This window comes from Piliocolobus tephrosceles, chromosome 17 (assembly GCF_002776525.5).
Source record: "Piliocolobus tephrosceles isolate RC106 chromosome 17, ASM277652v3, whole genome shotgun sequence".
NCBI classification, from domain to species: Eukaryota; Metazoa; Chordata; class Mammalia; order Primates; family Cercopithecidae; genus Piliocolobus; species Piliocolobus tephrosceles.
Window position 1 is genome coordinate 20,786,371 of NC_045450.1, and position 23,577 is coordinate 20,809,947.

Below are 23,577 nucleotides of genomic sequence, written 5' to 3' on the forward strand. Positions count from 1 at the left end.
CAGGCTGGAGTGCAGTGGCAAGATTGCGGTTCATTGCTGTGGGTGCCACTCTGGGCCAGTAGTGGCTGGGAACAAAGAAACAGCAGAAGGAGAAGTGGCTTTGTGTAGAGACGAGAAAAGTTAGTAAACAACACATTCTAATGCAGTGAAGAAGTAAATTGTCTATTACTAACTTTTTGTACTCCAGTTTTGAATCCAAAGACACCTGCCTTCCCCCCCTTTTTTGAGACAGGGTCTCTATCACCCAGGCTGGAGTGCAGTGGCAAGATTCAGCTCATTGCAGCCTCAGCTTCCTGAGTAGCTGGGACTACAGGTGTGCACCACCACCCCTGGCCAATTTTTATTTTTTTGTAGATTCTGTGTTGTCTAGGCTAGTCCTGGCCTCAAGCAATCCCCCTGCCTCCGCCTCCCAAAGTGTTAGGATTACAGGTGTGAGCCACTGTGCCTGGCCCAAAGACCCCCTTTTAATGTGTCGAGAAACAAATATGTGGGCCCTCTGTCCTCCGTGTCCTCTCCCCCAGTGCTTAGTAGTGATTCAGTAAGTGTCTTCTTTGTAAAGCAGCAGAAACAGACTCAGGCTGACTTAAAAGGAGATTTATGCAAGCATTTGAAGGTAGCTCCTAGAGTCACTGGGAGGGCTGGTGAATCTTGTGTGGGATCCACAGCCAGGAAGAATGCCTCAAATCACACCGTAAACAGGTCTGAAGAGGACGCTGCTGCCACTGCCAAACACTAGTGCCATCAGCCCTTTCATCAGCATCCCTCAACCACTGCCCTGGCCCCTTGGTCTCACTGCCATTGCTCCACCCCCAGAGAAGGAGAAGCTGACATCCCCACTGCTCTGGGTCACTGGCTCTCCATTCCAGGGTGTGGGCAAGTGTGCCTGGCCCAGGCTGCGTGCCAGTGCCTCAGCTGCACGGCAGGCCAGGAAAGCGGCTCCCAGGCCTTGCCTCTCTCCCAGACTCTGGGCAGGCAATTCCCCAGACATGGGAAGAGCATCATCTACACCACTGAAAATTTTGAAAAATCTCTCCACCATGATATGATGTCTGTGCCCTTGGCATCTGCTCATGATATATTTTCTCATTAACAGAAAGACAAAGTTATTCGCAATCTGGTTTTTTTTTTTTTTTTTTTTTTTTAAAGATGGAGTCTCGCTCTGTCACCTAGGCTGCAGTGCAGTGGCATGATCTCCGCTCACTACAAGCTCCACCTCCCAGGTTCACACCGTTCTTCTGCCTCAGCCTCCCAAGTAGCTGGGACTACAGGTGCATGCTGCCACGCCCGGCTATTTTTTTTGTATTTTTTTAGTAGAAACGGGGTTTCACCGTGTTAGCCAGGATGGTCTTGATCTCCTGACCTCGTGATTCACCCGCCTCGGCTTCCCAAAGTGCTGGGATTACAGGCGTGAGCCACCACGCCTAGCCTCCGTCTGGTTTTAACATTTCAACAGATGTATGTAGTTTTTGTATCACCATAGTACCTAAAAAGTACTCCCAAAGTTAAATATACTATCATCTCTGTGTGTGTGTCTGTAGTCAGTGTCAGGTTTGTATGTGAATTTGAGGACCTTCCCTAGTTCCCTTGTCCCCCAGGCATCTTCTGCTCATAAGTTTGGAAATGAATGATAGAGGCTTCATCTCTAGTCCAAGAAATGCTGGATGGTGCATCCATCCTACTGTTCCACCTCTTTCTGGTCCTGGAGCTTAATGTTTATAAAATTGTTCTGAAAAGGCAAGGAATGAGTCAGTTTCCCTTGAAAAACTCCACAATGATCTGTTTTTATAAATTAAAATTCTTCATGAACTGTTTTTATTTTCAGCCTAATAAATCTCTTTGGGTAATAAGTTGCCTAAGTTTACTACACCAGTGGTATTTTCTTGCATTTGTCCAAAACTGTCTTTCAAATATTACATGTTACTCTCAGTTGCAGTATTCCAGCATTTAATAACCAGTTTTCTAAACCCATTAACCATTACGCCCCCCAGTCAGTCTATTGGCAGATACTACCCAAAACTGTCAGAGAAGATAACAGTGTAGGCCTTGGATCCAGACAAACCTGGGCTTACGTTTCCGTACTGACACTCATTAACCTTGCAAGCGTGGGCAAGTTCTTCAGCCCTTCTGAGTCTGTTCTTTATCTCTGTGCCCACCTGTCTCCAAGAGTACCTGGGAAGTATGAAAGAGGTAACTCATGAAGCCCTCAGGCCTGGAACATACCAAGTCCTTGGTGGATATGGCTCCTCCCTGCTTCCCTCTTTAAATCACTTGTTTGTTCAAGAATTTAACTGAATGTTTTTGTTTGTATTAGTAGGTGGCAAGTGGGAGAAACCATCAGAAATTTTGGAAATCAAGGGACAGAACTGGGAAGAACAAGTGAATAGTCTGCCTGAAGTTTTCAGAAAAGCCGGTTTTGTTATCGAAGCTTTCACCAGACTGCCATACCTGTGTGAAGGCGACATGTATAATGACTACTACGTTCTGGATGACGCTGTCTTTGTTCTCAAACCAGTATAAACACGTGGAGGTCGAAGTCTTCAGAGTCCACATCCTCCGGGATGTGCCCTTGGAAGAGGGTCTGTGTTCACAATTATGTGAAGGGAGGACCCTTGGGGACCGCCATTCTAAATATCATGTAGGAATTTAAAAAGCCAAAATACTAATTATTTCTTTGTAGTGTGTAAAGGAATGTTTTTAAAAGACAAAAACCCAACTCTTTGTGAATTTTTATCAACTCTTTACTCAGAGCCACTCTGCAATGCAGGTCACACTCCAATTATGATGGAAGATATTTTTTATACTTAATTACAGTAGGGACTCATTCCCAGACAAAGCAATAGTCACGACTTCATGGAACCAATCAATGGATTGTTTTTTGAAGACTGGCAATAAAGCTGTCCATTCAATTCCAAATACTGGTTTTAAGGTATAGCCGCTGATACTCTTTCATGTTTAGAAATTCTTTCTGTTATTATTCAAGAAAATGTTTTTAATCATGCTAATAAACTTTTTTGGAGATGACTTTGGCATCATGTTTGAATTAATATAAGGCTCCCCTAGCATTTTTTATTGGTTTGGCTTCAGGAGTACCCAAATAGTAGCATTATGTGTATGTGAATGACGCAGATAATTTGAACAGCGGGGAAGGAAGGCTTCAGACTGGGGGGAAGGGGAGATGATTGTAAATTGCAGTGAACACTGAGGCAGTAAAAAAAAAAAAAACACAAAAACCAAAACCCAGCCTCATTCAGATACAGAACTTCAGGGACCACCTCCACTCCCCAGTTAATGCTGCTGTGAAAATGCAAAATAACCTGGTTCTGACTTTTCATTGCTCATGTCCCACACCCTGAACTTTTGTTTTTTTTTCTGGACAATCTCAGGTTCTCAGAATTGAAACATTCAGTTTTGTCTACTGACAAAATGCAACTAAAAATGTTTTAATTCAACTTCTTACTCTACACTTGTATACCTCTCTCCCAGAGCTTGGCTCTTCCCTGAAATCCTTAAAGGAGTTTATTATTTGCCAAGAATATGGTTTGATGAAGACCGTGTCAGACTCATGCATTCTGGAATCCGTGAGTGCCTCCAACCATAAACCCAGAAACGCTGCAATAAGGAACCCATTAGCAAGATCAATAACCATCGTGGATATTCCAAAGAGCAGAGCACTTAACCCAGAATCTGAAATCTCAGTAATAACAGAAATGTCGATATGAGATTGTGGTTATTAACAATATGTTATTCTCACAAGTTTATTTCTTTTTTCATCTAGGTGTTTCATTAAGTATTCTCATTTATATACTCATAGAAGTCATCAGATCAACACATTCACTCCAACACCTGGGTATAAAGGCGAATTAAAACCTGAAGAATTTACTTTATTATTCATTAAGAACTGCATTCCCACATCTTCACACCAATATCTTCCACTGTTACTGTGCAGTCATACTAAGAGTTGGGTTATGTGATTTATGCAAAATTGTTATTGGTGTGTTTTCTAATGATTTTTTTCCAGGAATTCAAATAAGTGAAGTACAAATACTTAGCACTATAGATTGTAAAAATAGAGGAAATGAGAAAACTTAATGTCGTTCTTGTACAGCTGAGTTTTGCTTCTTTATAAACTGTCTGTCAAAATCAGGGGTTGCTGTTAGACTGTCAAGCAGAAGTGATGGATGTTCAAAGAGGCGGGTTGCCCCAAAGTGTTTTCTAACTTTCAAGGTGAGAATTTTATGTTCTAATAAGAAAAATACAACTCATTCTTAACCACCCCCCAAAACAGAGAAAACACATACATTTATGCATTTTAAAGATAAAAGTAGTCTCTCAAAAAAAATCAGTATCTCTGAAAACCAGCTTATTAAAAGTGCTGTTTTATGGTGAAAACTGAAACCAAATCCACTCACATTTCCTATCGGGTCTTGAAATTCTTGGTGGTGTGTCACCATTCCACTAGATGGCAGTGTTGCTTACTGAGTGTCAATGGCTTTTTTCCCCCTAAATGGAATCATGTTTTTCTCCCCACAAAGTACAATAAAGCTGCCTTGTCTGCACCATTCCTCGTGTTAAGTGCTTCATATCAAGTTAAGACTCTCCTAGAGAAATTAAGAAGAGCTTTATTTGTGGTCAAAGCAAGCTAACCACTTGACCTTAAAGGTTGAAATGCAAGCTACACCTGTGATTCCTAGCTCCCTGCACCTGCATTTTAAGCTCCTAAAGTGCTCAGACCACTGATCTCAGAGAGGAAAGGAGGTACAATGCCCTTAGTCATTTATTGCTTGTACAGAGTAGTTAAAAGCACTACTGTGTTTTCTGCCATCCAGTGTGACCTGTTGTCAGTTTTTACATGGTTGGCTTTTAACAGAAAAAAAGTCGGGTTGGAAAATAAAATGTAGATGTTTCAAGTCTTCCTGAGCAAAGCTTTGTTTTCCCTTGGTTCTGAGTATAGTATTAATAGGCTATACTGAGTATGTTAATTACAGTATTAATGAAGCAAGATGTTTTCATTAATTGCTTCCCACTATTTGGTTACTGATAGAGGTGTTCCATGATCCTTTTTCTCTAGCAATGACAGTATAGTATCATGGGGTGCCAGTGGCTACAGTGGCCTACCATGTTAGTGCAGATGCTTAAGCACCCCCCAGTTACCTTATATCCAGTGCTTCCACTGGCTGGAAGATAGTGCATGGAATCAGGACAGCCTGGACTGAGTTGTACTGTCTAGGAGTGCACTGAGCACAAAACTGGGCTCATAAGTAACTTGAAACAAATCAGGACTATGTTGCCTACGCTGATCTTAAACTCCTGGCCTCAAGTGATCCTTCCACCTTGGCCTCCCAAAGTGTTGGGACTACAGGTGTGAGTCACTGCCCCTGGCCTAGCACTACCTTTATCTTGCAAAACTGAAACTGTGTTCATAAACAAGAACTCCCCATTCTCTGCACCCCATCCTCTGGCAACTATCATTCTACTTTCTGTCCCTTTGACTACTCTAGGTAGTCATGATCCGCCTCATGATCCAGTCACCTCCCATATAATTGGAATTATACAATATTTGCCTTTTTGCGACCGGCTTATTCCTCCTCCTCCTTCTCCTTCTCCTCCTCCTCCTCCTTCTTCTTCTCCATTTTTTTTCTCTGAGATGGAGCCTTACTCTGTTGCCCAGGCTGGAGTGCAGTGATGCAATCTCAGCTTACTTCAACCTTTGCCTCCCGGGTTCAAGCAGTCCTGCTTTAGCCTTCTGAGTAGCTATGATTACAGGCGTGCACCACCATGCCTGGCTAATTTTTGTATTTTTAGTAGAGATGGGGTTTCACCATGTTGGCCAGGTTGGTCTCGAACTCTTGACCTTGTGATCCACCTGCCTCGGTCTCCCAAAGTGCCAGGATTACAGGCATGAGACACCGCGCCTGGCCCATGACTGGCTTCTTTCACTTAACACAATGCCCTCAGAATTCACCAATGTTGTAGAGGGTGTCAGAATTAACTTCCTTTTTTTTTTTTTTGAGACGTCTCTGTGTCCCCCAGGCTGGAGTTCAGTGGCGCGATCACGGATCACTGCAACCTCTGCCTCCTGGGTTCAAGCCATTTTCCTGCCTCAGCCTCCTGAGTAGCTGAGATTACAGGCGCCTGCCCCCACGCCTGGCTAATTTTTGTATTTTTAGTAGAAACAGGGTTACACCATGTTGGCCAGGTTGGTCTCAAACTCCTGACCTCAAGTGATCCACCCGCCTTGGCCTCCCAAAGTGCTGGGATTACAGGCGTGAGCCACCGTGCCAGCCAGAATTTCCTTCCTTTTTAAGGCTGAATAATCTATTGTATGGATAGACCATATTTTGCTTATCCATTAGTGTGTTGATGAACTCTTGGGTTGCTACTGTCTTTTAGCTGTTCTGAATAACCCTGCTGTGAACATGAGTGTACAAATATCTTGTGACCCTGCTTTCAATTCTTTTGGGTATATAACCAGAAGTGAAATTACTGGATCATGTGGTAATTCTATTTTTAATTATTTGAGGAACCACAGTGCTGTTTTCTGCACCATTTAACATTTTTGCCAACAGTTCACAACCATTCCAATTTCTGCACATCTTCACCAACATTATCTTGTTTTACTTTGAGATGGAGTCTTGCTCTGTCACCCAGGCTGGAGTGTAGGCGCGATCTCAGCTCACTGCTACCTCCATCTCTTGGGTTCAAGTGATTCTCCTGCCTCAACCTCCTGAATATCTGGGATTACAGGCACCTACCACCACGCTTGGCTAATTTTTGTATTTTTAGTAGAGACGGGTTTCAGGGTTTCGCCATGTTGGCCAGGCTGGTCTCGAACTCCTGACCTCAGTTGATCTGCCAGCCTTGGCCTCCCAAAGTGCTGGGATTACAGGTGTGAGCCACCATGTCCAGCCTATTTTTTTTTTTTTGAAGTAGTAGTAGCTATCCTATTGGGTGTAAGGCAGTATTGTGGTTTTGATTTGCATTTCCCTAATGACTAGTGCATCATTTGTTTTTATAGTACAACTTGTATGGCATTTGGCTTCATTTACTAGTAAACTGTGCTTTGTAGCTTGCTATCTATATCGGTATCACTGAATTGGAGTCAGTATTCAGTGATAACAAAATACTTCTTTTTCACTGTGAAATTTTATACTTTTGGAGAACTGGGAGAATATTATTACATGACTGAACTTAAGAATTCCCTCTGGATTTGGGTCAGTATGCTGTATTCACATGGATTAAATAATATGCTTTTGTTACAAAGTCACTTTAAAATTACTTCCAATACATGTAAAATGAAAAATAAATATTTTTTCTCTCAAGTAAATGACCATGTAAATTGGGATGTCTTATATATCTGTACTTCTTAAGTTCTGGAAATAAGAACAGATATAATGCCCAAATGCTGTTTTCTTATATCCTGTTTAGGATTCAACACAGAACGTTGGTTTTAAATGACTGTGAACTCTCAACACTTTTCCAAATGCCAGAGTTCAAGCGAATACACTGGCAGTTATTTTATTCTTTTTTTTTTTTTTTTTTTTTTTTTTGAGATGGGGCCTTCCTCTGTTGCCCAGGCTGGAGTGCAGTGGTGCAATCTCGGCTCACTGCACCCTCCACCTCCCAGGTTCAAGTGATTCTCCTGCCTAAGCCTCCCAAGTAGCTGGGATTACAGGCATGTGCCACCATGCCCCACTAATTTTTGTATTTTTAGTAGAGATAGAGTTTTGCCCTGTTGGTCACGCTGGTCTCAGACTCCTGACCTCAGGTGATCCACCCGCCTTGGCCTCCCAAAGTGCTGGGATTATAGGTGTGAGCCACCTCGCCCAGCCTCCATCTTGTTTTTATTTTCCATTATAAGTAACACGTTTGTATTAGTCATTTCTCACACTGCTATAAAGACATGCTTGACACTGGGTAATTTATAACGAAAAGAGGTTTAATTGGCTTATGGTTCTGCAGGGTGTATAGGCTTCTACTTCTAGGGAGGCCTCAGGAAACTTACAATCATGGTGGAAAGTGAAGGGGAGGCCAGCATATCTTACATGGTGGAAGCAGGACTAAGAGAGAGCCAAGGAGAAGGTACTACACACTTCTAAACAACCGAGCACGGCCAGACGCGGTGGCTCACGTCTGTCATCCCAGCACTTTGGGAGGCCGATGCGGGCGGATGACGAGGTCAGAATATCGAGACCATCCTGGCTAGTACGGTGAAACCCCGTCTCTACTAAAAAAAATACAAAAAAATTAGCCGGGCGTGGTAGCGGGCGCCTGTAGTCCCAGCTACTCGGGAGGCTGAGGCAGGAGAATGGCGTGAACCCGGGAGGCGGAGCTTGCAGCGAGCAGAGATCCGGCCACTGCACTCCAGCCTGGGCGACAGAGCGAGACTCCGTCTCTAAATAAATAAATAAAATAAAATAAAATAAAATAAAATAAAATAAAATAAACAACCCAGCACTTACTCACTATCACGAAAGCAGTATTGAGGGGGAAGTCAGTCCCATGATCCAATCGCCTCCTACCAGGCCCCTCCTCCAACACTGGGAATTACAATTTCACGCGAGATTTGGGTGGGGACACAAATCCAAATCATATCAACGTTCATTGCAGAAAAAGTACAAAATGAAAATTAACTTTACTTACCCCATAACCTTGAGAGAACCACTACTGACAATTTGGTTTATGCCTTCCAGACTTTTTTTTTTCTGTGCCTGTATATATACACACATTTGCAAACCTTTAAACATTAAAATATGCAAAAATGAAAAGGTCCTTTTATTTTTCTGAGACGAGTCATGTGAGACTCCTAGACACCTATATTATAAATAAAAAATTGACAAAGGATGGAACCCATTTTCTGTCGTTTAAAGCTTGAGGTTAAGCTTTTTTTTTTTGAGAAAGAGTCTCACTCTGTCGCCCAGGCTGGAGTGCAGTGGCACCATCTTGGCTCACTGCAATCTCTGCCTCCCAGGTTCATGCCATTCTCCTGCCACAGCTTCCCGGGTAGCTGGGACTACAGGCGCCCGGCACCATGCCTGGATGATTTTTTGTATTTTTAGTAGAGACGGGGTTTCACCGTGTTAGCCAGGATGGTCTCGATCTTCTGACCTCGTGATCTGCCCGTCTCAGCCTCCCAAAGTGCTAGGATTACAGGCGTGAGCCACCGTGCCCGACCGAGGTTCAGCTTTTTTATTTAAATGATTAAACAAAGACCCTGGGGATAAAAGGATGTTTTTGAGGATGCTGGACATTAGCGTTATATAAATTACTATCAGATGGGCAGCAGAATGCTACAGTTGGCCATTTCTGAAGATAATGTTTTAATTGTGCCACTGAAAAACTAATGTTAGCATTGGGCATTTCAATAATTACTTTGAAATATTATGGATATTAGACGTGTTTCATTAAATGTGAAGGATTGCAAGGAAACCTCTTGAGTCCACAATTATATTTTCATTAGGAAAGACACAAAACAGTTATGCATAATCTTGTCATGCAAAGCTAATATTTTAATGCATTGCCTTCCAGATTGTTTTTTATTTTTATTTTATTTTATTTTATTTTTGAGGCAGAGTCTTACTCTGTTGTCCAGGCTGGAGTGCACTGGCATGATCTCAGCTCACTGCAACCTCTGCCTCTCGGGTTCAAGGGATTCTCCTGCCTCAGCCTCCTGAATAGCTGGGATTTCAGGAATGCACTACCGTGCAAACTCATTTTTGTATTTTTAGTAGAGAGGGGGTTTTGCTGTGTTGGCCAGGCTGGTCTTGAACTCCTGACCTCAAGTGATTCATCCACCTCAGTCTCCCAAAGTGTTGGAATTACAGGCCTGAGCCACCCCACCGGCCTTGCCTTCTAGTTTTTTGCTTTGTTTTGTTTTGTTTTTGAGACAGAGTCTTGCTCTGTTGTCCAAGCGGGAGGGCAGTGGTGCCATCTCAGATCACCGCAACCTCCGCCTCCCCAGCTCATGCAATTCTCCTGCCTCAGCCTCCCAAGTAATGGGGATTACAGGCACCCACCACCATGCCCGGCTAATTTTTGTATTTTTAGTAGAGACGAGGTCTCACCATGTTGGCCAGGCTGGTCTCAAACTCTTGACCTCAAGTGATCAGCCTGCCTTGGTCTCCCAAAGTGCTGGGATTACAGATGTGAGGCTCTGTACCCAGCCTCTAGCTTCTAGTTTTAATAAAAGTTCAAGTACATGTATTTCTTAACATTTGACTTTTTTGTTTTGGATATAAAATCATTTCCTTGTGCTAATTATGTGGTCTTTGTTGAGAACAATTTTAATTACTACATAATCCACAGTGTTTATGTATCTATTTATTTAAACATTTCCTTATTGGTGGACATTTAGGATGAATTTTTTTCTACTACTCCGTGTATGTATACCTCTATTATAGGTCATACTATTAATTATTTTTATTATGGAAAATTCCAAGTACATAAAAAAGAAAGGTTATTACCCCACCCAGCTTAGGCAGTTATCAACACCTGGCCCACCTTGTTTCATCCCTAGTCCCACAACTCCTTGGTTCCGCTATTGCCAAGCAAATCCCAGAGGTATCATCTCAGTTTTGTAAATATATAGCTGTAAAAGATAACCATTCTGAAAAGATAGCCACATTACAATTATTCATTAAGAAACCCGGCTGGGTGCAGTGGCTCACGCCTGTAATCCCAGCACTTTGGGAGGCCGAGGCCGGCGGATCACCTGATGTCAGGAGTTTGAGACCAGCCTGGCCAACATGGAGAAACCCTGTCTCTGCTAAAAATACAAAAAAATAGCCGGGCGTGGTGGTGGGCGCTTGTAATCCTTGTTACTTGGGAGGTTGAGTCTGGTGAATCGCGTGAACTCGGGGGTGGAGGCTGCAGTGAGCCAAGATCTTGCCATTGCACTCCCGCCTGAGCGACAGGGCGAGACTGTGTCTCAAAAAAAAGAAGAAAGAAACAAAAGAAACAAACCCAGCCATTAAATATCCAGCAACCACATTGCTCCAATTTTCTTATTTTATTTTTATTTTTATTTTTTTATTTTGAGACAGAGTTTTGCTCTGTCGCCCAGGCTGGAGTGCAATGGCAAGATCTCGGCTCACTGCAACCTCTCCCTCCCAGGTTCAAGCAATTCTCCTGTCTCAGCCTCCCAAGTAGCTGGGATTACAGGCGCCCGCCACCGCACCTGGCTAATCTTTGTACTTTTAGTAGAGTCAGGGTTTCGCCCTGTTGGTTAGGCTACTCTCGAACTCCTGGCCTCAAGTGATCCGCCCGCCTTGGCCTCCCAAAAGTGCTGGGATTACAGGCGTGAGCCGCCGTGCCCGTCCTATAACTTCTTTTAACGGTTTGAATTGAGATCTAAATAAAGTTCCCACGTGGCGATCAGTGGATAGCTCTCTAGCGCTCTCCATCCTCGCTTCCTCGCTGCTGCTCAGAAGAGTGGCTGGGCAGCAGGCATGTGTGCGTCTTGCACGCTTCGGGTCCAGACAGGAAGCCCCAGGCGGGGACTGAGACCCCCGCCGCTGCCCTGGCGGGGTTCCCACCTGGGCCGCTGCAGGGGGGAGGTTGCAGAGCTGCCGGCTGGCGCCGCCCCTCCGCTCCCCTGCCTGCCGACGCCCGGCGTGAGCCCGGCAGCCCCGCCCTGCGCCACCTGCCAGCCCGTGGGACTCAGTGCAGCCAAGCCGGGCTCCGCAGGTGAGGCGCGCGCGGGGGCCTGGGCGGAGGACCCGCGGGGCAAAGCGCTCGGGGAGCGGGTGGGCGCTCACCGCTGGGCCTCCCTAGGGAAGGGGCGCAGGTGTGCATGGATGGGGTACGGGGCGGACCGAGAGAAAGAGAGTGGGCAAAGTGTGGGTGCAGCGGCTTTAAGGGCTTCTGGGATTAGAGGGCACTTGCGGGGAGTGACGAAACTTCGAGAAAAGGAATCCAAAACTACTTAGTAATAGTAATAATAATAACAGCGATGACAACTGTTACAATAACTATCACAATTATTATTTGTTATAATAATATAGCAGCAGTAAAAACAATAGCATCAATAATAATAATAGCTACGATTTATTGCATTCTTATATGTGCCAGTGCTGGCTTACTTCTTTACATATTTTATGTATAAAGTAATACCTACCTCATAGCAGTTGTGAGGAAGAAATAGAAAAATGCTGGTGAAGGCCAGAGCTCACACCTGTAATCCCAGCACTTTGGGAGGCTGAGGCAGGTGAATCACTTGAGGCCAGGAGTTTGAGACCAGCCTGGCCAACATGGTGAAACCCCATCTCTACTGAAAATACAAATATTAGCCAGGTGCGGTGGCGGGCGCCTGTAAGCCCAGCTACTCAGGAGGCTGAGGCAAGAGAATCGCATGAATCCGGGAGGTGGAGGTTGCAGTGAGCCGAGATCAGGCCACTGCCCTCCAGCCTGGGTAACACCGCGAGACCCTGTCTCATACATAAATAAACAAATAAATAAATAAAGTTGATAGTTTTTTTGCAAGAGAGGTATGAGTGCAATGCCTATTATGCAGAGGAGGAAATGCAAGCCTATAGAGGTTAAGGAATTTGCCCAATAGCACACAGCTGGTTAAGGCTTGGTTCAGGTTAAAGCTGGGGTCTTATCCCTGGCGTGGCACCCGCCACCTGGAGTTTTAGGTTCAGGGCTGCTGAGCTGAGACTGGAGAGCAAAGCCAGTAAGTGTTGGAATAATTTAGCTCTGGGTTTGCCACCCGGCTGTCCATGCATAGCTGTGTGACCTTGGGCAGGTCACTTGACCTCTTAGAACCCATTTGCTCATCTGTGAAGTAGAGATCATGGTAATGCTTGCCTGAAAGATTCTGCAAGAATTAAGCAAGACAATGTATGTTAGAGAGGCGTGTACTTAGTTCTCTCTCATTAAATGACAGCTGGGATTAAGGTTACTATGGAGCCCAGCAGCTCTGCATCGTAACCCCCTCCCTGCCGTTGGCTTGCTGTGTGATCATTCATGTCCACTGAACTCATCTGTGAAACTGAGTATGGTAAACCTTCAAGGCTGGTGGAATGAGTAAATGGCAGGGAGGGTTTGGCGTGATGCCTGGCTCATAGAAGATGCTCAGTGAGACCAGTTTCTTCCTTTCTTTCCTTCTTTTCCTCATTGAATCCAAAGCCATTTGTTCTCAGGAGACTTAGGAGAGAAGAAGGGGAATAGCTGTGCCTGAAATCTCACTACTAGGGGCAGGGCTGGGACAGGAACTCAAGCCTGGGCATCTCTAGTCCACCAAGCTCCCATCCCCTTGGCTTCTTTGATTTTTTTTTTTAAACCAGGGTTTTGCTCTGTCACCCAGGCTGGAGTGCAGTGACATGTGATCGCAGCTCACTGTGGCCTCGACCTCCCAGGCTCAGGCAATTCTCCTGCCTCAGCCTCCTGAGTAGCTAAGACTACAAGCACGCACCACCACACCCGGCTAATTTTAAAAATTATTTGTAGAAATGGAGTCTCCCTATGTTGCCCAGGCTGGTCTTGAACTTCTGGACTCAAGTGATCCTCCCGCCTTGGCCTCCCAAAGTGCTGGGGTTACAGGTGTGAGCCACCAAGGCTGGCCCCACTGGACTTCTACAACCATTGTGAGCTGGGCCATTCCAACACCAAGCGTTTGTAATCAGGCTGGTATTCTACAAGCCACACACATTTGCCTATTTTGCATTAATAGTCATGAAATGGCATTTGTGTGTGTGTGTGTGTGAAAAATCTCCCAGCTAGTGTCAGTATGCCTAGAGTTATGTGTTCATGACCCAGAGCTTAAACGGAGCAGCCTTGCAGACAGTGAAACTCCAAGTAATTGTGAATTAATGATGTGTGTCTGGGCTGGGATGTCCCAGCAGGAGGGGAACCCCCTAGCATCTTTGCAAATTTCACAGAAGATGAAGTGACTCTGATCCATGGGTTGACCAACTCCTCCCGGTTTGCCTGTGACTTTCTGTTTTTGTTTTGTTTTGAGATGGAGTCTTGCTCTGTTGCCCAGACTGGAGTGCAGTGACCCGATCTAGGCTCACTGCAAGTGCCGCCTCCTGGGTTCACACCATTCTCCTGCCTCAGCCTTCTGAGTAGCTGGGACTACAGGTGTGTGCCATCACGCCTGGCTAATATTTTTGTATTTTTAGCAGATACGGGGTTTCACCGTGTTAGCCATGATGGTCTCGATCTCCTGACCTCTTGATCTGCCCGCCTCGGCCTCCAAAAGTGCTGGGATTACAGGCGTAAGCCACCGCGCCCGGCCGACTTTCTGATTTTAAAACGGAAAGTTTTGAGTACTGGGAAACCTTTTAGTCCTGGGCAATTGGGAGAGTTGATCACCCTGCACATCCAAACGTTCATAGTTTCTCAGGAAATTGTCTTCATTTCAGGTTTGTGGTTACTGTTGCTGTTTTCAAGTAGTTTTCACCACAGGGATCTTTGCCTGACTGATTTCCTCTAGTCTGCAGCAGGGGAATCTTTTGGTGGGGAAGGGGTATGGCCCATAGAGAAAGCTATCAACCCCCAAATCACCATCGCCCTGCCTAATCCTTTCAGTCCTGTTGACCAATCTGCTAAAAACAGTGACCCAAAGGGTCTTTAATGAAAACCAAATCCTGATGTGCTGCAGTTTCTCGCTGGAACAAGGACATTATGCATAGCAGAAAGCAAGGCGTCTGTTTCAGTAACCTTAAACCTCTCTGTAGGGTTAATAGAGGGGCCCAAGCAAAGAGCACAAGAAGCCACATTGTCTGGGAAACTGGAGAATTGTGAATGGGGCCAATGCCCCAGGGCGACTGCCCAAAGGGAAGGGAGAAGAAAGGGCCAAAGGTTCCCCAAAGCCCCAAACGACCCAAACCAGGAAGACTTCTAATTGGAGTTGAGCATTCCAGTTACAGGATGGTGATGGTGGGCCAACATACCTACAAAGTGCTTTGGGATCAGGTTTGCTCAAAACCTGTTAGAATGCATGGCTTTTGGTGTCTGGGGACTTCAAAAGTTTTACTGTTTTTGTCCTGGGCAGTAAAATGAGCATAATTGTTTTCAAAGCTGGTTGTGGACATCCCCTTGGGGGGAAAATAATCCATTTCCATAACAAGTTAGACAATACGGGGGAAATTTGTATTAAAGAATGCTGGGATGCCTATAAATAATTTCAGGAGACCATGAGCGTGCATTATGCATTTCCTTTAATACGGAAAGTTCCTGTTAATACTGAAAGATATTACAAATACATGGTGTTTGTGTTTGTAATCCCAGTGAGCCTGGAAGCTGAGGTGGGAGGATAACTTGAGGCCAGCAGCTTGAGACCAGCCAGGGCAACATAGCCAGATCCCATCTCTTTTTTTTAAGCATTTAAAAAATACCAGTTGGGCATGGTGGCTCACGCCTGTAGTCCCAGCACTTTACAAAAGTGAATTGGATGGATTGCTTGAGCCCAGGAGTTCCAGACCAGCCTGGACAAAATGGCAAAACCCCATCTCTACAAAAAATACAAAAATTAGCCAGGTGTGGTGGTGCATGCCTGTAGATCCAGCTATTCAAGAGGCTGCGGTGGGAGGATTGCTTGAGCTTGGGAAGTGGAGGGTGCAGGGAGTTGAGACCGCAACACTGCACTCCAGGCTGGGAAAAAGAGTGAGACCCCATTTCAAAAACAAAAACAAATGAAAAACAAATAATGAAAGAGGGTGGTGTCACATAACTGGGGTATGGGCCACTTGAGAGCCAGGTGATGCAGTTCCCAGTCTTCATTGGACTTGACCCTCTAGCAGCTTTTAGTGACCCTCCTCCTTCTCCACTTGACCTCAAGGACACCATACTCACCTGGTTTCTCTCCTGGGCCTCTGGCCTTTCCTCTCAGGCCCTCGCCTTAGTTCCTCCTCCTCTGTCTAACCTCTTTTGTTAAAATGCACGATCTCTTTTGTTTTCCTTTTCCTTTTTAAAAACTGTTATGTGGAAAATTTCAAACACATTCGAAAGTAGACGTAAAAATAAAATGAACATCCATGTCCCTGGCACTCTGCTTCAACGATAGCCAACCCATAGCCATCCTTGTTTCATCTTTGCCTCCACCTCCCACCCATTTCCCCCCTCCAGCATTATTTTGGAGACAATACCAAACATCACATCATTTCTTCTGTAAATATGTAAGGATGTAACTTCAAAACAGGGGTTGGAGGCTGGGCATGATGGCTCACACCCGTAATTCCAGCACTTTGGGAGGTCGAGGTGGGACCTCCTTGAAGGTCCTACTTGAAGCCAGGAATTTGAAACCAGCCTGAGCAACATAGTAAGACTTTGTTTCCACGGCAAAAAAAAAAAAAAAAAAAAAAAAACAAAAGTTAGCCAGGTGTGGTGGCATATGCCTGTGGTTCCAGCTACTTAGGAGACTGAGGTGGGACGATCGCTTGAACCCAGGAGGTCGAGGCTGCAGAGAGCCATGACTGGGCCATTGCACTCCAGCGTGGGTAACAGAGAGAGACTCTGTCTTTAAAAAAAAAAAAAAAAAAAAAAAAATTAAATAATACATAAAATAAAAGAAGCACTGGCAGACTTTTTCAGTAAGGGAACATGGATTACATATTTTGAGCTTTGGAGGCTGTATGGTCCCTGTCCCAAGTACTCAACTCTGCTATGGTAGCAGGAAGCTGCCATGGACAATAGGCCAATGAATGGGCATGGACATGTGCCAATAAAACTTTATTTATAGATAGTGAAATTTAAATTTCACACAGGAAATTTTCATATGCCAATAAATATTATTCTTTTGGTTTTAAAAAACTATTTAAACAACCTAAAAATCATTTTAAGCTCATGAGCCACGCAAAATCAGGCAGCCATTTCAATTTGGCCCGTGGGTGGTACTTTACTAACCCCGCCTTGAAACAATAAGGACTCCTTTAAAAATATAACCACGGTTTCATTATCAAACTTAAACAACTATCAACAATAATTCTTTAAAATCTTCAAATATCTATTCAGGGGTTCAAATTTCCTCAATGTGTCACAATTTTGGGGGTTTTTTTGAAATAGGATCTTGTCCTGTCACTCAGGCTGGAGTGCTATGGCGTGATCATAGCTTACTGCAGCCTCGAATTCCAGAGCTCAAGAGATCCTCGCATCTCAGTCTCCTGAGTGGCTGGGACTACAGGTGTGCACCACCACGCCAGGCTAAATTTTAAATGTTTTTATAGAGACGGAGTCATGCTATGTCGCCCAGGCTAGTCTCAAACTGGCCTCAAACAATCCTCCTGCGCTGGCCTCCCAAAGCACTGGGATTAAGCGTGAGCCACTGTGCCTGGCCTAATTTTTGTTTTATTTTATGGTGTTTTTTGTTTGTTTGTTTTGTTTCTTTCTTTTTTATTTGAGATGGAGTTTCACTCTTGTCGCCCAGGCTGGAGTGAAATGGGATGATCTCGGGTCACTGCAACTCCGCCTCCTGGGTTCAAGCGATTCTGCTGCCTCAGCCTCCCGAGTAGCTGGAATTACAAGCATGCGCCACCATGCCTGGCTAAGTTTTTGTATTTTTAGTAGAGACGGAGTTTCACCAGGTTGGCCAGGCTGTTCTCAAACTCCTGACCTCAAGTGATCTGCCTGCCTTGGCCTCCCAAAGTGCTGGGATTACAGGTGTGAGCCACCACACACAGACGTGATGTGTTTGAATCAGGATCCAAATAAAGTCTAGATTCTACAAGTGATCTTTTAAGTTGTTTTTGAGTCCACAGGTTCTCTTTCCCTCTCTCTGTAATGTATTGGCTAAAGAAACTAGGTTGTTTGTTTTGGGGAGTTTTCCACAGTCTTGATTTCTCTGACTGCACCTAGTCTACTGACAAACGTCTTGGCAATAGGGGTGCCATGGGCGTCTCAGTCGTTAAAACTCACCTAATTTCTCCATAACTTACTTTCTTGGTGATATCATTCAGGGTTTAAATACATACTGACTATCTGGGGCCAGGGGCGGTGGCTCAAGCCTGTAATCCCAGCACTTTGGGAGCCCGTGGTGGGTGGATCCCTTGAGGTCAGGAGTTTGAGACCAGCCTGGCCAACATGGTGAAACCCCGTCTCTACTAAAAACACAAAAATTAGCCGGGTGTGGTGGCACAAGGCTGTAATCCAGCTACTCGGGAGGATGAGGCACGAGAATCGCTTGAACCTGGGAGGCAGAGGTTGCAGTGAGCTGAGATCGCGCCACTGCTCTCCAGCGTGGGTGACAGAGGGAGACTCTGTCCCCCCTCAAAAAACCCCAAAACAAAAGAACAAACAAATGAAAAAAACTACTGACTATCTCTGTTTCAATAGCTGCTTCTGACTGCACCTCTCCCCTGACCCGCAGGCTCAAACATCAAACTGCCTACTTGCTGTGCTATCTGCACTCTAAAAGGCTTCTCAAGCTTAGTATGTCCAAAACTGAGCTCCAGGGATTCTCCCCTAAACTCGGAACTCCTGTAGTTTTCCCATGTCGCTCTCTACATGCTCAGGCTAAATCCTTGACGTTGTCTTTGACCCATCTATTTCTTTTATTCCCTACATTTGATCTTTTGGTTCCGCCTTCCAAATACCTCCAAAATCCGACCACTTCTCACCACCTTCACTGCTATCAATGACCAAGTTATTGTCATCTCTTCCCTAGATTGGTCTGCCTGCTACAGACATTGTTCCACTCCAGGGTATTCTCAACACAGCGATCGATGTGCTTGATCCAGTTAAAATAAAAGTCAGGGCCAGGCACAGTGGCTCACGCCTGTAATCTCAGCACTTTGGGAGGCCAAGGTGGGTGAATCACTTGAAGTCAGGAGTTGGAGATCAGCCCGGCCAACAGGGCGAAACCCTGTCTCTACCAAAAATTCAAAAATTAGCTGGGCATGGTGGAGGGCACCTATAATCCCAGCTACTTGGGAAGCTGAAGCAGGAGAATAGCTTGAGCTGAGAGGCAGAGGTTGCAGTGAGCTGAGACTGTGCCACTGCACTCCAGCCTGGGCGACAGAGTGAGACACCATCTCAAACAAAACAAAACAAAAAGCAAAAACAAGTCAGAGCATCCATCCTGGCTTATATCCCTTCAGTGGCTCCCACCTCCCTCCAAGTAAAAGTCAGAGTGCTCACAATGGCCTGAAAGACCCTACTCACTCTGGCCCTGATATCTCTCCAACCCCACGTCCTACTGTTACATTCTCTTCATGCAATTTATTGAAGAACATGCAAATTATGCTCCTAATGTGAAAGCCTTTGCACTGTCATTTCCTTTTTTCTTTTTCTTTTTTTGGAACTTTCTTTCTCCAGATATGCCCATGATTCATTCTTTCACTTCCTGAGGTCTCTGCTTAAATGTCACCTCCTCAGGTCTTCCCTGACCACACTGTCTAAATAGTACCTGCTCCTTCTTTGGCTCCTTTTTCCTACCCTGTTGTATTTTTCTGCATGGCACTCATCACTCCCTGACATAATATAGTTATTTGATTATCTATTTATTTTCTGCCTGGTTCATTCCAACGCACTAGCAGGGAGTTAGTTTTGTAAACTGCTGTATTCTCAGAGCATAGAATAATGCCTGGCTCACAGCAGTACTCAACAAATATTTGAAGAATGAAAGCATGAAATAATTACACAAACATAAATATGTATTATAGCTGTGCTTGGTGCTATAAAAGAGAAGTATTGGCCTTTTCTTCTGGCTAATTCTTTGGCCTAGTCAGAGAATTCAGGGAAGGCTTCATTGAAGACTTGAAATTTACAATGAATTGATCTTAACTGGGCAAAGAGGAAGGGGAAGAATCTTCTGGGCCAAGGAACAGCCTATGAGAGGGTCTTAATTTGGGGAAGATAGCAACTTGGAGGGACAGATAGATGGCCTGGGCAGGAACTTTGGGGAATGAGGGGCAAAGAGGCGGGTGATAAAGCCACTGAAAAAGCTTTGGGCTTTATCTTGAGGGTAATGGGGAGAGGAGGAGGGTGACATGAGTTTACTGAGATGGTGTTTTTCAAAACAGCATCTGTTTGAAAACAGCAATCTGGTTTATTTGCTTATTTAATAAACTTGTATACAGAGATGACTTTGTGTCAAGCCCTGTTTGATGTGGTTCACTATTAACAACTCATTTTACCCTCATACGACACAATGATGCACCTGGTACCATCATTAATCTCATTTTACAGATGAGAAAATTGGAGTGCAGAGAGATTAAGAAACTTGTCCAAGGCCGGGCACAGTGGCTCACGCCTGTAATCTCAGCACTTTGGGAGGCCAAAGCAGGTGGATCACTTGAGGTCAGGAGTTCGAGACCAGCCTGGACAACATGGTGGGAACCCGTCTCTACTAAAAATACAAAAATTAGCCTGGTGTGATGGTGGGTACCTGTTATCCTAGCTACTCAAGAGGCTGAGGCAGGAGAATCGCTTGAACTTGGGAAGCAGAGGTTGCAGTGAGCCTACATTTTACCACTGCACTCCAGCCTGGGTAAGAGAGTAAGACTCCATATCAAAAAAAAGAAAGAAATTTGTCCAACATCTCACAGCTAGTAAGTGGCGGAGATATGATTCAGAATAGGTGACTGGCCCCACAATCCATGCTTTTCCATTTCTGTTTGATACTGACTTTTGTGAGGTATAAATTTACATGCAATACAATGCACGCTAAGTGTACAGTTCTCTGATAAATGTATGTATCTGTGTGAGAACCACCATAATCAAGATACAGAAAATGGAGGCTGGGTGCGATGGCATCCACCTGTAATCCCAGGACTTTGGGAAGCTGAAGTGGGAGGATTGCTTGAAACCGGGAGTTTGAGATCAGCTTGAGCAATATAATGAGACCTTATCGCTACAAAAAAAATTTTCCATCACCCCGAGAAGTTCCCTTGTGCCCTGTTGCAATAAACTTTTCCCATTGCACCCTAATAATGCCCCAGACCATTCCTAACTTGTTTTCTGTCACTGAAGATTATTCTGCATAACCTAGAGTTTCACGGAAATGGAATAATATGTTGTGTGGTCTTTTTAGACTGGCTTCTTTTGCTCAGCATAAGCATAATGTTTCTGAGTTTCATCCATGTTGTTGCCTATATCAGTAATGTATTTCTTTTCCTATGCACATAGTGTGTGTTTTTTCCCTTTGGGTGCTTAAAAATGTATTATTTTATTTATTTAAAAAATTGACATATACACCGGGCATGGTGGCCTATAATCCCAGCACTTTGGAAGGCCGAAGCGGGCAGATCACCAGAGGTCAGGAGTTCCAGACCAGCCTGACCAACATGACGAAACCCCGTCTCTACTAAAAATACAAAAATTAGCTGGGTGTGGTGGCGCATGCCTGTAATCCCAGTTACTTGGGAGACTGAAGCAGGAGAATCGCTTGCACCTGGGAGGCAGAGGTTGCAGTGAGCCGAGATTGCACCACTACACTCTGGCCTGGGTGACAGAGGGAGACTCCATCTCAAAAAAAAAAAAAAATTGACATGTAATAATTGTACATATTTATTGGGTACATAATGATGTTTTGATGTGTATGATGTATGGTGATCAGATCAGGGTAATTAGCATGTCTACCGTCTCAAACATTTCTCATTTTCTGTTCAATATCCTCCTTCTAGGTATTTGAAACCATATATTATTGTTAACTATTGTCATCCTACAGTGGTACAGAATACTATAACTAAATTAAAAAGAATTATGTGGCCGGGGATGGTGGCTTATGTCTGTATTCCTAGCACTTTGGGAGGCTGAGGTGTGAGGATTGGGCCAGGAATTTGAGACCAGCCTGGGAAGCATAGCAAGAACCCATTTCTACAAAAACTAAAAAAGTTAGCTGGGCATGATAGTACATGCCTATAGTCTCAGCTCCTCAAGAGGCTGAGGCCAGAGGATTGCCTGAACCCAGGAGTTCAAGGCTGCAGTGAGCCATGATCATGCCACTGCACTGTAGGCTGGGTGACAGAGAAAGACTCTGTCTCTCAAAAAAATAAAAAAGAATTTGAAATAATTAGAGATTCATGGCAAGTTGCAAAAGAAATATCCTGTGTACCCTTCACCCAGTTTCCCCCACTGGTTTCCCCCACTGGTTACATGTTGTGTAACAACAGTACCATATAAAACTCAGGAAATCATGGTACAAATTCAGGGCTTATTCAGATTTCACTAGTTTTACATGGACTTCTTTGTGCGTATATTTTATATCGTTTTCTTCAATTTTGTGACATGTATAGATTAATGTAACAGCTACCCTAACTAGGACCCAGAACTCTCCTGGTGATCACAAGCCTCCTTCATACATCCCTTGATAGCCTTATCTCCCTCTCCCCATGGCAAATACTAATCTGTTCTCCATTTCTATAATTTTATTTCAAGAAGGTTTTATAAATGGAATCATAAGTATATAACTCTCAGTGATTGGCTTTCTTCCCTCAGCATAATTCCCTGTAGGTCCATCAATAGTTGTTGCCTGTATCAATAGTTCATTTTCACTGCTGAGTAGTATTCAATGGCATGGACATACCACAGTTAGTTTAACCATTCACCTATGGAATGACATTTAGATTGGTTCAATTTTTTGGCTACTATGAGTAAATATGCTACGAACATTTGTGTACAGATTTTTTTGTTGTTTTTGTTTTTGTTTTGTTTTGTTTTGAGATGGAGTCTCACACTGTCGCCCAAGTTGGAGTGCAGTGGCACAATCTTGGCTCACTGCATCACTGCAAGCTCTGCCTCCCCGGTTCACACCATTCTCCTGCCTCAGCCTCCCTAGTAGCTGGGACTACAGGTGCCCGCAACCGCATCTGGCTAATTTTTTCTGTTTTTAGTAGAGATGGAGTTTCACTGTATTCTCATTAGCAATGTGTGAATGATCCAGTTTCTCCTCATCCTTTCCAGTTAATGGCATTATGGTTTTATTTATCTTTTAATTTATTTTTGAGATGAAGTCTCACTCTGTTGCCCAGGCTGGAGTGCAGTGGCGTGATCTTGGCTCACTGCAACCTCTGCCTCCTGGGTTCAAGCAATTCTCCTGCCTCAGCCTCCTGAGTAGCTGGGACTACAGGCATGAACCACCACGCCCGGCTAATTTTTGTATTTTTACTAGAGATGGAGTTTCACCATGTTGGCCAGGCTGGTCTCGAATTCCTGATCTCAGGTGATTCACCCACCTCGGCCTTCCAAAGTGCTGAAATTACAGGCGTGATTCACTGCACCCAGCCTCATTATGGTTCTTTTTTATTTTAGCCATCTGATAGGTTAACACTGTAGTTTCAATGTTAATTTTCCTAATGGCTAAAAATCCTGAGTATCTTCCCATGTATTTATTTGCTATCTGTATATATACTTTGATGATATATCTACTCATGTCTTCTGCTCATTTTCTGATTGGATTGCTTATTTATTTACTTTTTAGTATTGAGAGTTTTTTTCCATATAGCCTAGATGCAACTCCTTTTTGTTGGATTTTTTAAAAAATCATTTTTTAAAGCAATTTGATTGTTATATATGCCTTGGCATGACTTTCTTCATGATTCCTCTGCTTGGGGTTGGTTGAGCTTCTTCGATCTATGGATCCGTAGTTCTATCAAACTTTACACAAATTGGTCATGAGGTCATGTTTTCCCTCCCTCCCTC

At 44.3% G+C, this 23,577-nt stretch overlaps 2 protein-coding genes across 3 annotated transcripts in view; both read left to right on the forward strand.

The window, feature by feature from the left end:
* Nucleotides 1-4,559, forward strand: part of METTL9 (methyltransferase like 9) — a 50,828-nt gene extending 46,269 nt beyond the window's left edge. The window contains exon 5 of one of the 2 annotated variants that reach the window (XM_023225038.2): nt 2,312-4,559. In XM_023225038.2, the coding sequence (XP_023080806.1) occupies nt 2,312-2,517 (206 nt within the window). In that variant the 3' untranslated portion in view covers nt 2,518-4,559. The remainder of the gene's footprint in view (nt 1-2,311) is intronic. The other variant, XM_023225039.2, reaches the window with a different exon arrangement.
* Nucleotides 4,560-11,420: 6,861 nt separating this feature from the next.
* The window catches only part of OTOA (otoancorin), a 97,825-nt gene continuing 85,668 nt past the window's right edge, over nt 11,421-23,577 (forward strand). The window contains exon 1 of the mRNA XM_023225034.2: nt 11,421-11,682. The gene's annotated coding sequence lies outside the window, so the exon portion shown is untranslated. The remainder of the gene's footprint in view (nt 11,683-23,577) is intronic.